The sequence below is a fragment of the Caenorhabditis remanei genome, chromosome X, assembly GCF_010183535.1.
Source record: "Caenorhabditis remanei strain PX506 chromosome X, whole genome shotgun sequence".
NCBI classification, from domain to species: Eukaryota; Metazoa; Nematoda; class Chromadorea; order Rhabditida; family Rhabditidae; genus Caenorhabditis; species Caenorhabditis remanei.
Window position 1 is genome coordinate 17841182 of NC_071333.1, and position 13313 is coordinate 17854494.

Here is a 13313-nt window from a genome sequence, read left to right on the forward strand (position 1 = left end):
AAACCCCGCTGCATTTCACACTGTCAATAAACCGGTTAAACGTAGAATAAAAGAAGATTGTGTTATTCAACGGGATGCTGCTGTAGAGGGAAAAGTCCGTAAGCATTTAGAGTTCAAACTAGGTGACACATTAGATGAAGAAACTATTAGGAGGAATTTAGCTTTCTGAGATAACTATTTATTCTAACCAGCGACAAACCCGTATTTCTAAGAGCATCTTTATACTCACTTATACATTCTGCAACATTTAACATTGTTTTTTTCCGTCCATCAATCTTTTTTGATATGTTCATGCCTTTTGTTTCATCTTTTGTTGGATTCTGAATGTTAATTTGTTTATCATATATGCGATTCTTTATGTTATAAGCAAGTTTGCGTATTATATCTTCTTCAATTCTTTCACAGCTTAATATTTTCACCATCTGTCCCGCTGTTAGAAGATGGTGGTTAACGAAATAAATCTTCTGGTTTGGTTCTGACTTTCCTCTTCTTATTTTGTAATGCAATCTGGGCAGCTTCTTTATTAAAACGATCTAAAGCTTGCTTTGCACTTTCAGCATTCTTATCTGTTCCCACTGATTGTCCAAATTCTTTCAACTTTTGCTTCAGTTTGACATTTTCATTCTTCACTGCATTGTTTTCTTTTGTTACCATATCCATTTGAGCTTGTACCACGAAAGTTTCGTTTTTATAATCAGTTCTGGATTCCTTCAAATATTCTTTGTACAAATTGAAGAGACGAATCAGTTCTAAAGACTTTGCAGCACCTTTTTCCATATCGGATGCTCTATTATACAAGGCTACCATATCTTGTAGTATTCCTTCGGAGAGCATGCTATCGGGATTACACGGGGATCTTACATATTGTTCGATAGATTTCATAACTGCAACAATTTCATCCATACCACCGAAAACCTCGAGACATTGACGTAGACTAGCATTTTTCAAGTCTTCGTGAGTTATAGTTAGTGTACTAGTACCATTCCCATTAAAGGAGGTTTTACCAATCTTTGTCATTTATAAAGGAAATAATGTAAATAATTCGAGTTTTTAAAATTTTTTAACACTGACTCATCTTTGGATTCACTGGTTTGAGAAGGTTAATTTTAGTGCAACTCTCTCGCTCCACTCTTCCAAATGAATCTACAGATTCTTTACTATCACTCAAGTCACTCAAGCTATTACTTGAGGATCCGGCTTCATACACCTTTAAGTCTTGACTACCTTCCGAATGTATATTATCTACAGCAGTATTTCGAGGTTTTCTATCGATGTATTTACTGGCATCCATTTCTTTTGCTAATGCCCATAAACCGTCGTATAGAGTTTGTGTTGTAAAATTATGTTGTTTAACCCACTTTCTTTTATTGATTCTCAAAAGAGTTTTATCTTGGTCACTAATGTACATTCTGGCTAGCACTAATTTTTGCGACATTTATCTATTACCAATTTTTGTAGAATAGTATAAGAGTGTATAAAATTGTATAAGAATGTATAAGAATGTGTAAAATAGTATAACTACTTACATACCAATATTTAAGTAAATAACTCCCACGTCTTTCTTCTTGATCAATTTCTGTCTGACTAGTTCATCTAACATTGCTTGAATTTTATTATACTCTCCATTATTTCCAGCCTGATACGAACCTATAGATAGTCTTAAAGAGTCCATTAGAGAGTTACTGTCTGATGGCAAATATAAAGTATTTACCGAGCCTCCAACATGAGGCGATGGTTTGAATGAGATTGAGCTACCCGACGCTGTAGAAGGTTTAGCAACAAAATAATTAGTCTTGATAAACTTCCATTTATCACTAGAATCTGCATTATATCTTTTACAAGTTTTATCAAAACCCTGATACAAAGCATCAGAACTTATTAAAATCTTTTGGTAATTTGAGGTATCCTCAGCTGTTACATTTTTTATGTTGGGAGACTTTTTGATTAGCAATTCCATCAGACCTACAGTTGCTGTATACTCTTCATCATTAACCTTTATAATGTTTTGATCGAATGATACGTCTTTGTTGCCAATGGTATACTTTTTTTCATCTTTGTTAAACTTGATTGAGTAACCGGCGTTGCTTCTATCGGAATTATCTTGAAGGTAACCCACTATCAAATTGCTTACCACTAGATCGGCGGTAGATGGGAGCGATGGAACATCTCTTGGTAAAGTTACTGATGGTTTTCTGATCAGACTCTGATTTCTTGGCGTACCTGGTGTTGACGTGGAGAGGGCAGGGGCTATTGAGCGCTGTGTTGGAGCTTTAAAATTGTTGAGAGTTTCTACTATTTTGTTCTTTTCATCAATAATTTCTTCTTGAAGTTTTTTGTTTGATTCTAAGATTGGTTTAAATACATCCATTCTATAATCTTCTACATGTTCTAGGTCTGTTCGCTCTTGTAAGTTCTTTAATTTATGTTCTTTTCTATTTTTTAGAAAGCTTTGAACGATGTCATTTCGTCTTTTGGGGTCGTAAATTTCGACTACAGAGTGCATTTATTATATGGAAATATTGACCACTTTTCTACGTTATTAACCCCAAAGTTTAATAATTTACAAAAAATTTTCATGATATTTTAGTGTTATTTTCCACTATATAAATATAAATGAGCATGGTTGATTACGATACCTTGAATAGGAATCAATTACGCTCTCACGTAAGAGCTAAAAAATTAATTATCGGTAGTGATGCAACAAGAAGAATTACTGCATCTGAAATGAGAGCACTACTTAAAAAGTATGATCAAGAAAAAGCAAACAAAAAATCGGCTGAGGTTGAAAGAGAATCCAATTTAGAATTGCAAAATACTTTGCCCTTTGATAAAACCACTTTTAGTGATTATAAAGAAGTTGGTGATACATTGAGAGATACAAATTATATTGGAAATTCTCTTGATGTAGAATTATTCCTTAACAAACAAGAAGATAATGTCTTGAAAGATATTAAAGATGAAAGTGTGAAAATTTACTTTTCATTAACATGTGAAATGAAAAAGGAGGGTACTCAAGAGTTATGTCAGATTAGTTTAACAACAGCCAACAGAATTCTCCAAAATTATAAAATCAGATTTAATAAAAAGATTTGAAGAACATCAAGCAAGAGGATCTGGGTTTAGGTTGAATAGAATCATTGGCTTAAGAATAAGAAAGCTGTTATCAATATAAAAAATAACGATAATATGTGTTTCATTTGGTGTATCTTAGCCCACCTATATCCCGTGGACGAGCATCCTGAAAGAATAACCAAGTATAAAGAGCATGTTTCAAAGATTAACTTTAATGGATTCGAATTTCCCTTCCAGGTTAAAGATATAGACCAGTTTGAGAAAAGAAACAACTTGGCTGTTAATATTGTAACTCATGATGTCACAGGCCCAGAAACAATAGAATCATATAAAGTATCTAAAAACATTAAAGTAGAATTAAATAGAGTGGTAAATCTTTTGTTAGTCACTGATAGTTCTGGAGAAGGACATTACTGCTTGATTAAAAGTATTGATAGATTGATGAATACTCAACATAGTAGGAGTAACAAGTTCTGTATTAGGTGTCATAATAACTTTTACAATACTGAGAAGTTTGAGCAACATATTGACGACTGTATGAGTAATGCCCCAATTCAAATGATGAAGTCTCCTAAAGACTATATTAAATTTGAAGGAATTCAGAAAACTCAAAAACATAGATATGTGTGTTATGCAGATTTTGAATCTGTGATTTATAAGATTGATAGTGTAACTAATGATCCTACCATCTCTTGGACTGAGAACGTTGGTAAACATGTGGCTTCTGCATTCTGTGTTGTAGTTGTTGATTCTTTCACTCAATCAATCTATGATATGAGAAGTTATGTTGGCCATGATACTATTTTAAAGTTCAATGAATTCATTTTAGATGTGTGTACTAGACTATTGAATGAAGGTGATGAGAAAATGATGGAATTAGCTGACGATGAGGCTAAGAGTTACAATGATTGCAAGTCTTGTCCTGCATGTGGAAATAAGTTTAATGGAGATAAAGTTAGAGATCACGATCATTGGACTGGATTATACAGAGGACCTTTATGTAATGCGTGCAACTTATTGAAACGTAGAAATAATTTTATACCAGTGTTTTTCCACAATTTGAAAGGATATGATTCCCATTTAATTATCAGTGATGATAAATCAAGTGAACTATTAAAGAAAAGATGTGTAGAAATTAATAGCATCTCCGCTAATATTGAGAAGTTTATTAGTTTTAGCTATAACTTACATGATAAAAATCGTAAAAGATTTGAAATAAGATTTTTAGATAGTCTTGCATTCATGCCTTCCACTCTGGACTATCTCAGCAGTAATCTACAAGATGATGAATGTGTTATTACTAAAAAGTATTACGATAATGATGAGACATTTAACCTATTACGACGTAAAGGCGTTTACCCATATGATTTTATGGATTCCTTCAAAAAATATTCTAACACAGAACTCCCTTCGATTGAAAACTTTTATAACAGCTTATCTGGCGAAAACATTAGCAATGAGAATTATGAATATGCTCAGCAAGTATGGAAGGATACCAGCTGTCAAACTTTAGAAGACTACACTAGGATTTATATGATTAACGATGTGCTACTATTAGCAGATGTATTTGAGACTTTTAGAAATGTATTTATTAAAGAATATAAATTAGATCCATGTTGGTACTATACATCTCCCGGATTGGCTTGGGATGCAATGCTATACAAGACTGATGTCAAATTACAAACAATTAAGGATGTTGAAATGTATAATTTCCTCGAAAAAGGTATCAGAGGAGGTATGTGCAATGCTATGCTAAGATATTCCAAGGCGAACAATAGATACATGTCAGATTATAATCCAGAAGAAGAAGAAAAATACCTGTTATATCTAGATGCGAATAATTTATATGGATGGGCAATGAGTCAGAAACTACCATATGATGAGTTTAAATTTATAAATGTTGCAGATTTTGGATTGGAAATGTTGGAAAATCTTGATTCTGAAGGCAAAGGATGCATACTTGAAGTAGACTTAGAATACCCAGCCAGCCTACATGACAAACACAACGATTTACCATTTTGTCCAGAGAATAAGCGAGTAGGTTCTACTGCAAAGTTAATCAGTGATTTTAGTCTAAAGAGAAATTATGTAATACATTATAAGAATCTTTTACAAGCACTTGATCATGGTTTGGTGTTAAAGAAAGTTCATCGTATTGTTACTTTTAAGGAAAGCAATTGGTTGTCCTCTTATATAGAATTGAACACTAATTTGAGGAAAAATGCAAAGAATGATTTTGAGAAAGATTTCTTTAAACTTATGAACAATTCTGTATTTGGTAAAACTATGGAGAATGTTAGGAATAGAGTGGATGTTAAAGTGGTGACAGATATGAATAAAGTTATGAAATTAGCTGGTAGCAATAACTTTAAACAGAGACATATTGTAAATGAGAATTTGATTTTAGTGGAAATGGCTCAGAAAAGTATCAAATTAGACAAGCCGATTTATGTGGGAATGTCTATTCTAGACTTGAGCAAATATCTTATGTACGAGTTTCATTATGATGTAATGCTTCCAAAGTATTCTACAATGCTACCAAAGTATTCTACTACCATTTCAAATTTGAGACTGTGCTATCAAGATACTGATTCTTATATTTACGAAATTAAAACTGATGATGTTTATGAAGACATGTTGTCTATGAAAGAACATTTTGATTTCTCAGATTACCCAACAGACAATAAGTTGCATAGCATTGAGAACAAAAAAGTAATTGGCAAGTTCAAAGATGAGCTTAATGGTAAGATAATGACTGAGATTGTTGCTTTTAGACCTAAACAGTATGCTTTCAAAATCAATGATGACTCTGAACAAAAGAAAAATAAAGGTGTTAAGAAAAATGTAGTTAAAAAGGAAATGACTTTTAATGATTATAAAAATTGTTTATTGAATAGAACTATTGAAAGAAGAAAACAAATGCTAATTAGTTCTAGCAAACATAGCATCCATAGTGTAAAACAAAATAAAGTTGTGTTAAATAATGTAATTGGTAAGGATAAGGAATCTAAGAGATATGCTATTAGTAACATTGATACACTGGCCTTTGAGCATTATAGAACTCTTAAACCAATGTAAGTATAGATTTTTTGAAATCATTTTTTTCTAATAGTTTTAGAAGAAGTAAACAGTAATACCCACAATGATGAGTATCAAACTTCTGTATTTGAAATGTAGAGATTGTTATCTCGCTGCCTTCCTGTTGTTTTAAATATTTTATTATTTCAGTAGGAGGATCCAAACCAAAAGAATCAAAGTAATAAGATTCATGTTTTTCTTTTTTATAACATACCCAATGAGTGCCTTTGTTGTTTGAACTATCGAGGTTTATGATACCTACTTCTATATTTTTAGGTTTTCCTGGTAAAGTGTCTCTCATGTATACTCCTCTGAAATTGTTGATTTGTAACTTTTCCGCTAACTTCAATAAATCTATATTTGTTAACGGTTTTAAATCATTGTGCAGCATTTAATAAAACAAAAAAAAATGTAAAGAATTGATAAGAAATTGATGATTCAATTTTCGACGCGAGCATTTCTAATCGCTTTGGAGATTTTTTTTCTGATTTTTGTCGAGAAATTTTTTCACTCCGGAGCACGACTTTTTCATGCATATTTTCAGCCTCATTAACTCTTTTTATCCGGGTTTAGATGTATCTGAGACAGACTAACACACCGACCTGAGACTCGGACGTTTTTCATGTGTTAATAATAAGCCATGAACCTCAAACATGACGACCTTCTCAAGAGGTCTTGAACTTTGGTCTTGCGATCACCAGTCTAGCACGTAACCATTGTGCTATATGACCGAATTGATGAGTAACGTTTGAAAGTGTTCAAGTGACTGAAATTTTCTTATCAGTTTGAAAGATTTTGAAAGAGGGCAAGGGGAAGGGCAGGAGAGGGCGAGGAGGAGGGCAGGGGTAAAAAGGGATGTTTTGGAAAAGCCAGAAAATATGGTGTTTTGGGATATAAATTGGTTACAAGCGGCTTTTTCACGTGATTTTGATCGTTTTTTATTAATTTCGGGGGGAGTGCAAAATGGTGTCCCAGAAAGGACAAAACCATACTACAAAACCATATCGAGTCCGATTTTAGAGAAATGAGTTGACGGTACTGTGCGGGTGCTATGGAGGGTGGTGGCATATGGATATTGGAACGGAAGTCCTTTAACCTTCTTACAGGCTACGCACCTGGAGACCACTGTCCTGGCTAGTCTGCCATCAGCTTTGAGCCAGTATTTTGTTCTGATCGCCATTTGTAGGTATTGAGCTGGTACGTGCGAGTTTTGTAGATGGATTTCTTCCGCTAGAAGTCTAGCGAGTTTGTGTTCTGAGTAAACGAGGATGGGTTGACTGGTGTCTATATGAATGTTCGGAGATGAGAAGTGTCTCTTTGTCCTCCACAGTCCGTCCTTTGACTGGAAAGGGTGAAGACTGTCTTTGAACTTCCAGTTTTTGCTTGCGGCTTCGTGATAGTGCTCCTGGAAGATCGTTAATCTTGCGATCTTTCTCCGTTTTACTTCTCTTTCTGTTGCATTCGCGATTTGTTCGCATTCCTGGTATGTTCGGAGAAGTGGGCTCTTATTTTTGAGTGACTTTGTGAGAAACTTTAAGATAATATTGGTGACATTAGTCAGCTTCAGCAGGGAGTTTGTATAATCGAATGGGATGAATGATTTGTAGTCACTTGGTAATGACTTGCTTTTCGTTTTCTGAATTGATACAGAGAAAACTTCTGTTTCCGCCAACACCATATTTTGAGTAACTTTTTTCACTTTTTCCAGCTTCTTCCTTCGAATACTTTTATTTTTTGGAGCTGGTTTGAGTTCTTTCTCGAAGAGTTCCTCCGTGTCAGAAGAGTACTGTAGTTCTCCTTCGAGTTGGGTTTCCCATGTATCTCTGTTCTCTTTTAATAGGGCAGGTCCTGTGAACCATAGTTTTGATTCTTTTAGCTCGGTGGACGTCATTCCACGTGTTGCTAGATCCGCCGGATTTTGATCAGTAGCGACGTGGTGGAAGGATACTTCGATATTCATGGATTTCATTTCTGCTTCGATTGTATGAACAGAATTTACTCGGTTGTGCACCCATTGTTTAGTCTGTTCTTTTGTGAGGATCCAGGATAAAGCGATGGTGGAATCGCTGAACACGTCAAGTTTCGTTGGTTTGTCTTCGTCGGATAGCTCTTTAATAAGGCTCTGTGAGTGTTTCATTCCGATTTCCACAGCTAGAGTCTCCAGTCTTGGAATCGTCCATTCAGAACCATTACTTGGTCTCACTTTAGATTTAGCTCCGATTAGAGTGGACTCGGCACTTCCATCTTCCGATCGGTATAATAGATAGACGGCGTTACCGTAGGTGTGGTTGGACGCGTCGCAGAATACTGCCATTTCCGGTCTTTGATTCGGAATGTAACGAGTTCTGAGCTGGCGTGGGATCTCGATGGTTCTGTGCTTGTAGAGTTCTTTGACTTTCATCCATTCGGCGTTGAGTTTGTCCGAAAGAGTCTGTTTCCAATCTAGTCCGTCATTCCAGATAAGTTGGACGAATCTATTAATTCGAACTTGGAGAGGAGCTGTATAGCCCATGGGATCGTACAGTTTTGCTAGAAACGACGCTACGTCTCGCTTAGTCATCTTCTTTTCTGGCGGTTCTGGGATTTGGATAGTAATGGTGTCTGTTTCCAGGTTCCAGATATATCCTAGAAACTTGACCATATTTGATTCGGCACGGCCGAATCTGTCTCTTCGTACTCAGCCTCTAGAATTTGTAGCATAGTCGGGTGATGATTTGTGGCGATTTCGCGCACATACATTCCCATTTCTCTGAATTGGTTTTGAACTGCTAGGTTTTTTGGTAGGACTTCATCCGGTTTATTGGTAGTCACCATTAGATTATCTACATAGAGATTTTGTTCGATTTCTCTGCTGAGCACGTTGGCAGCTAGGAGAAGATAGTGTCGAATGGTGGCGGCCAGGAGGAAGGGCGAGCATTTCATCCCGAACGGGATCCTAGTGAATCTGAACTCCACTAGGTTATCTCCGGTCGGTGGCTTATTGATGTCACGGATCCATAGCAATTTTGTGGCATTTCGATTTTTCTCTTGTAGTCTGATCTGATGAAAAGCATGGGCGATGTCTCCGATGGTTGTGTGTTTCTTTTCTCGGTGGCGTAATAAAATCCCTGGCGCCGTTTTGAGTAGATTAGGTCCCTCGTGGAGGCAGTCGTTCAGAGAGAATGTGTCTCATTGTTTCGAACTAGAGTCCCCCACAATTGATTTTTCATTTCAGGTGTGACCCGTTCAATGATACCAGCTTCGAGTTGTTCGTTGATAATCTTGTTGTATGCTTTCAATGGTTCTGGATTTCTTTTGAGCTTCACAATGAGACAGGTTAGTCTTTTATAAGCGAGGCTCTTATTGTTTACCATTCTGGTTTGTTGGCCATTCCACGGTAATGCAACGTACAGTAATCCATCTTCTCCGATTACGGCTTCTTTTTCGAACATTTGTAGCAGATATTCTTGTGAGAGGTATACTGATTCTAGCATTGTCGCTGATTCGATACCACAGTTTTCAGTTTGCCATAGTTGTAGAATGAGATTAGTGAGTTCGTCGTCACTGTCTGTTCCGTATTTTTGGGACATGAGCACATTGATCGACGGTGGGTGTGGATCTTCGAGTAATGATATTCCCTCGGGTATCATGTTTTGATCCATTACTGGGCAGTGTCTGGCGTTTGGGAATGTCATCGAGGCAAATGGTCCGATCTCTATGTATTTTCCAGATGGAAGACAGACTCGTTGGGATCCTCGGATGAAATGTGGGAGGATATCATTCCCCAGAATCATATCCATTCTGGTGTTATCATAGACATCGTCCGGAGTTCCGTTTTTGTAATTGATTTTCATGTTTCTCATAGTTTCTTTATCTTTTCTGGAAAACTTTGGTTTCCGATATTTTGCTATGCTAACTTTGTTGGGTTGAAGATTCTGTTATGTAACGTGTCAACGATATGATTGATGGCTACTGTTTCATCTGTCTCTTCGTACTTGTCATAGAGACTGAGCAATGAGAAGTTTTCTGCTGTGATTGATTCTGGTGTGGCAGCGTTGTCTACTTCTGTATCTGACGCGTATGATGTATCAGCATCATAATCATCATCGGATTCTGAGTCTGATGAATTTTGGTGTGATGAGTTTTGGTTTGGCGGTTTCGTTTCTGTTTCAGATTCTGAAGTGGACATTTCTACTATTAAGAGCTTTTTGACGGTGGAGGATAGGTTTGAATTGTTTGATGTAAGAGTTTCTGACTCTTCTTTTACTTGTTCAGGTGATATGGGTGATGAATGGTGTATGATGTGGTGTTTTTGGTTGAGTTGTGTGGACGGTGTATGGTTATTATGAAACGATTTAATGTTGCTGCTGGTCAAGAAAAAACTGGATGTCAGTTGGTTTTGGAGCGGCTGCTGGGAAATTCCGGTAGTCTCGGAAGAACTCTTTTAGTTTGCATGCTGCCGTATTATGGCGACCATTGCAGTAATAGCAACTTGTATCCGATTTACAGTAGTTGAGGGAGTGACGTCCTCTGCAGTTTGTGCACACTCTGTTCTCTTCGAACCACTTTCTCACATTGGAGCTGCTCTTTGGACATTGAATTAGTCTGTGTCCGGGACCGCAGAGGGGGCACGTATTATCTGTAGCATACGATTTTGGGAATGTGTACCGAATTTTTTCGATATTTGGATCTTTTCCTGTATTATATAGGAATGGTTTTTGCAGTTCACGATGCGAGTTCTCAGAGCTTCTTTGATCGTGAGTTGACGACCTTCCGCATGACCGGGACAGTCAGGGGTCCCATCTGGAATTAACGTCGATTTTTCTGGATATTGATGTGTAGGTGCGCCTGGGCTTGGCGCTCCGTTCATGTCGAACTGGTTGAAACCTTGTTTTGGTTCCACCTTGGTTTGTTGAACTGGAGCTTGTTGTTGTGATTGGTCTGTGTTATTGACTTGTGGTTGGTTTTGATTCTGAGTGAATGGATTCACGTTGATATCCAGATTCTTATTGTTTGAGTATTGCGGTTGGAAGTTTCCGTTCTGATGACTGTTGGAGTTACTCTGATTTTAGTTGTACGATTGTTTTTTGTACTGGTTGTTCCCGCGTTGTTTATGACTGTTATTATAAGTTTTTTCTCTTTTTCCGTTGTAAGACCTCTGATTCTTGTGTATCAGTTTTGCTTTCATTGGAACTGTCACTATCGTCCTCATCTGATTCAGTTGTTGTTGTTACTGTATTGATGCTAGTCTTTTCCGCCTGGTGTTTCAGCTTCGGGTCTGGACAAATTCCTGTGAGTTCTTCGTCTGCTAGCATTTCGCTGAGTAGCGAGTCTGCTTTGTCGAACACGTATTCAGGTGTGATGGATCCATTTTCTCTTCTTAATGCGCATTCTTGTCGTACCGGGTACGGCATTCTAGCTAGCAGTGATAATGTGTGATGGTATGTGAAGAAGTTTGGATCGGCTTCGTGGATTTGGTCGTAGAGTTGCCTAGCTACTCCGAGATAGTGAGTGAGATTTGCTGAAGTATCGTAAGGTACTCTTACACTTTCTAGTTCCCGTACTAGGCTGGTCACACTCACTCTATCCATATATACTTTGTCCAAGTTATGGAATGTAATCAGGATTGCTTTTTTGGCATCCGTCAGCATTGAGCGGTGTACTGCCGCTTGTCCGGTCACTTTTTCGAGCAAGATGTCTCTTGCGATATCGAGATCCGTGTCTCCTAATGTTACGATTTTATTGAACAGAGAACGGAATTTTGGATAGTAAGACTTATCTCCCGAGAACGGGGTACAATGTCTGAAATGATCGAGCAGCTGTCTGCTCATAGAGCTGCTCATGAATCGTGTTCCTCTGTTTCGTTCTCCAATTTCGGATTCCTCATCGGACTCTCTTCTTCTTTGGTTTTGGTTTGGTTGGTAGTTGAATGATTTTTTCTTTGGCTCCGGTAGAAAGCTTTCGTTCATTGACGGAGCTCTTTCCGGTCTCGGAGTTGACGTTGCAGCTGGAGAATGGTTTTCTGCTGAATTAGAATTCATGCGCAGTCGCAGTTCCATTTCTTTTTTTCTGATTTCCATTTCTTTTTCTCTGAGTTGTCTTTCGGCGTCTTCTTTTTTCATTAGACGTAGGGGGCAGTTATGATACGTGTGAAGGAGGGACGTGCATTCCATGCACCGTGCAGTGGTTGCACAATATCTCATTAGAACTTTTTTATCCACCGAGCACGCGGAGAGATGATGTTGTCCGCTGCAGAGCTCGCAAGTGGCTGGTATATGTTGTCTTATTGCCGCTTCTATGTTGTTATTCACAACTGAATCCGATTGTTGGATGGATTCATTGGAAAAGCGTGTAGAACTTTGAGGCAAACGTTGATGGTTTGGAATGTGCTCATTGTTTTGGATTCTTGAACGTTCTCGATTGATTTCTGTATTCTGAGTGTTGCGAGCATCTTGAGATTGTCCTTTAAATGCTGAATGCTCCGGATGTTTGGGCATATCGGCGTTGTTTGGGTATCTTGGAATGTCGCGTGATTGTTGATTACTGTAGCCTGAGGTGTTGTCGAAGAGTTGTTGTACTCTTGGATTGCGAAAGTTTGTGTTGAAGTAAGTATCCGATATTTTTTCGGATGTACTGTTGCTTCCTTGGTTTTGGCGATTTCCTCCCGGATTCGTAAGAATCGGTGTTTCTGGTATTTGGTTTGAATGAGTGCGAGCTGAGTGATTTTCCTCGTTACTGATTGAGTCAGCACGTGGTGTTTGGTTTGGGATGTATTGGTGAGGTGGTGGGCTGGTGAGGGGTGTAGATGATACAGTGATAAGAGGTGGTGATACCTCTGGTTCCTCTTCTTGGAGGTAGGACTCCTCGAAGGAGCGTTCCATTTCCTCTAGAATTTCTTCTGGAGAAGCTGGAACTCTAACATTCAAATCATATGACACAGTATAGTCCGTGAGAATACGTAGAAGTGTGGTAATAGTTATAATACCACACGACTTGTGGAATCATTATTTCCACAACAATGCGCAGCTTGTTCTCCGCAATTGAAACCACGTTTGTGTTGGTCCACCATGCGGTACTTGACACCATCCTGAAAACGCATGGTAATATAACGCGTTCTCTGTAAGACTCGAGCATGGCCATAGTACATAGGGGCCTAGAGCCTGTAGAGAAGACATAGCTATGAT

The 13313-nt window shown here is 37.7% G+C and overlaps 3 protein-coding genes across 3 annotated transcripts; all 3 read right to left on the reverse strand.

Moving 5' to 3' along the window:
* Positions 1 to 447: 447 nt before the first annotated feature.
* GCK72_025604 (uncharacterized protein) lies at positions 448 to 1017 on the reverse strand (the record flags this gene model as incomplete). The annotated part of the gene is made up of 1 exon (XM_003097449.2): positions 448 to 1017. One exon carries the CDS (start codon positions 1015 to 1017, stop codon positions 448 to 450), a length of 570 nt encoding a protein of 189 aa, XP_003097497.2.
* A 505-nt stretch (positions 1018 to 1522) lies between these two features.
* On the reverse strand, positions 1523 to 2368 carry GCK72_025605 (uncharacterized protein; the record flags this gene model as incomplete). The annotated part of the gene is made up of 1 exon (XM_003100213.2): positions 1523 to 2368. The coding sequence occupies one exon, from the start codon at positions 2366 to 2368 to the stop codon at positions 1523 to 1525; it is 846 nt and encodes a 281-aa protein (XP_003100261.2).
* A 7668-nt stretch (positions 2369 to 10036) lies between these two features.
* GCK72_025606 (uncharacterized protein) lies at positions 10037 to 10318 on the reverse strand (the record flags this gene model as incomplete). The annotated part of the gene is made up of 1 exon (XM_003106173.2): positions 10037 to 10318. The coding sequence occupies one exon, from the start codon at positions 10316 to 10318 to the stop codon at positions 10037 to 10039; it is 282 nt and encodes a 93-aa protein (XP_003106221.2).
* Between the last annotated feature and the right edge of the window lie 2995 nt (positions 10319 to 13313).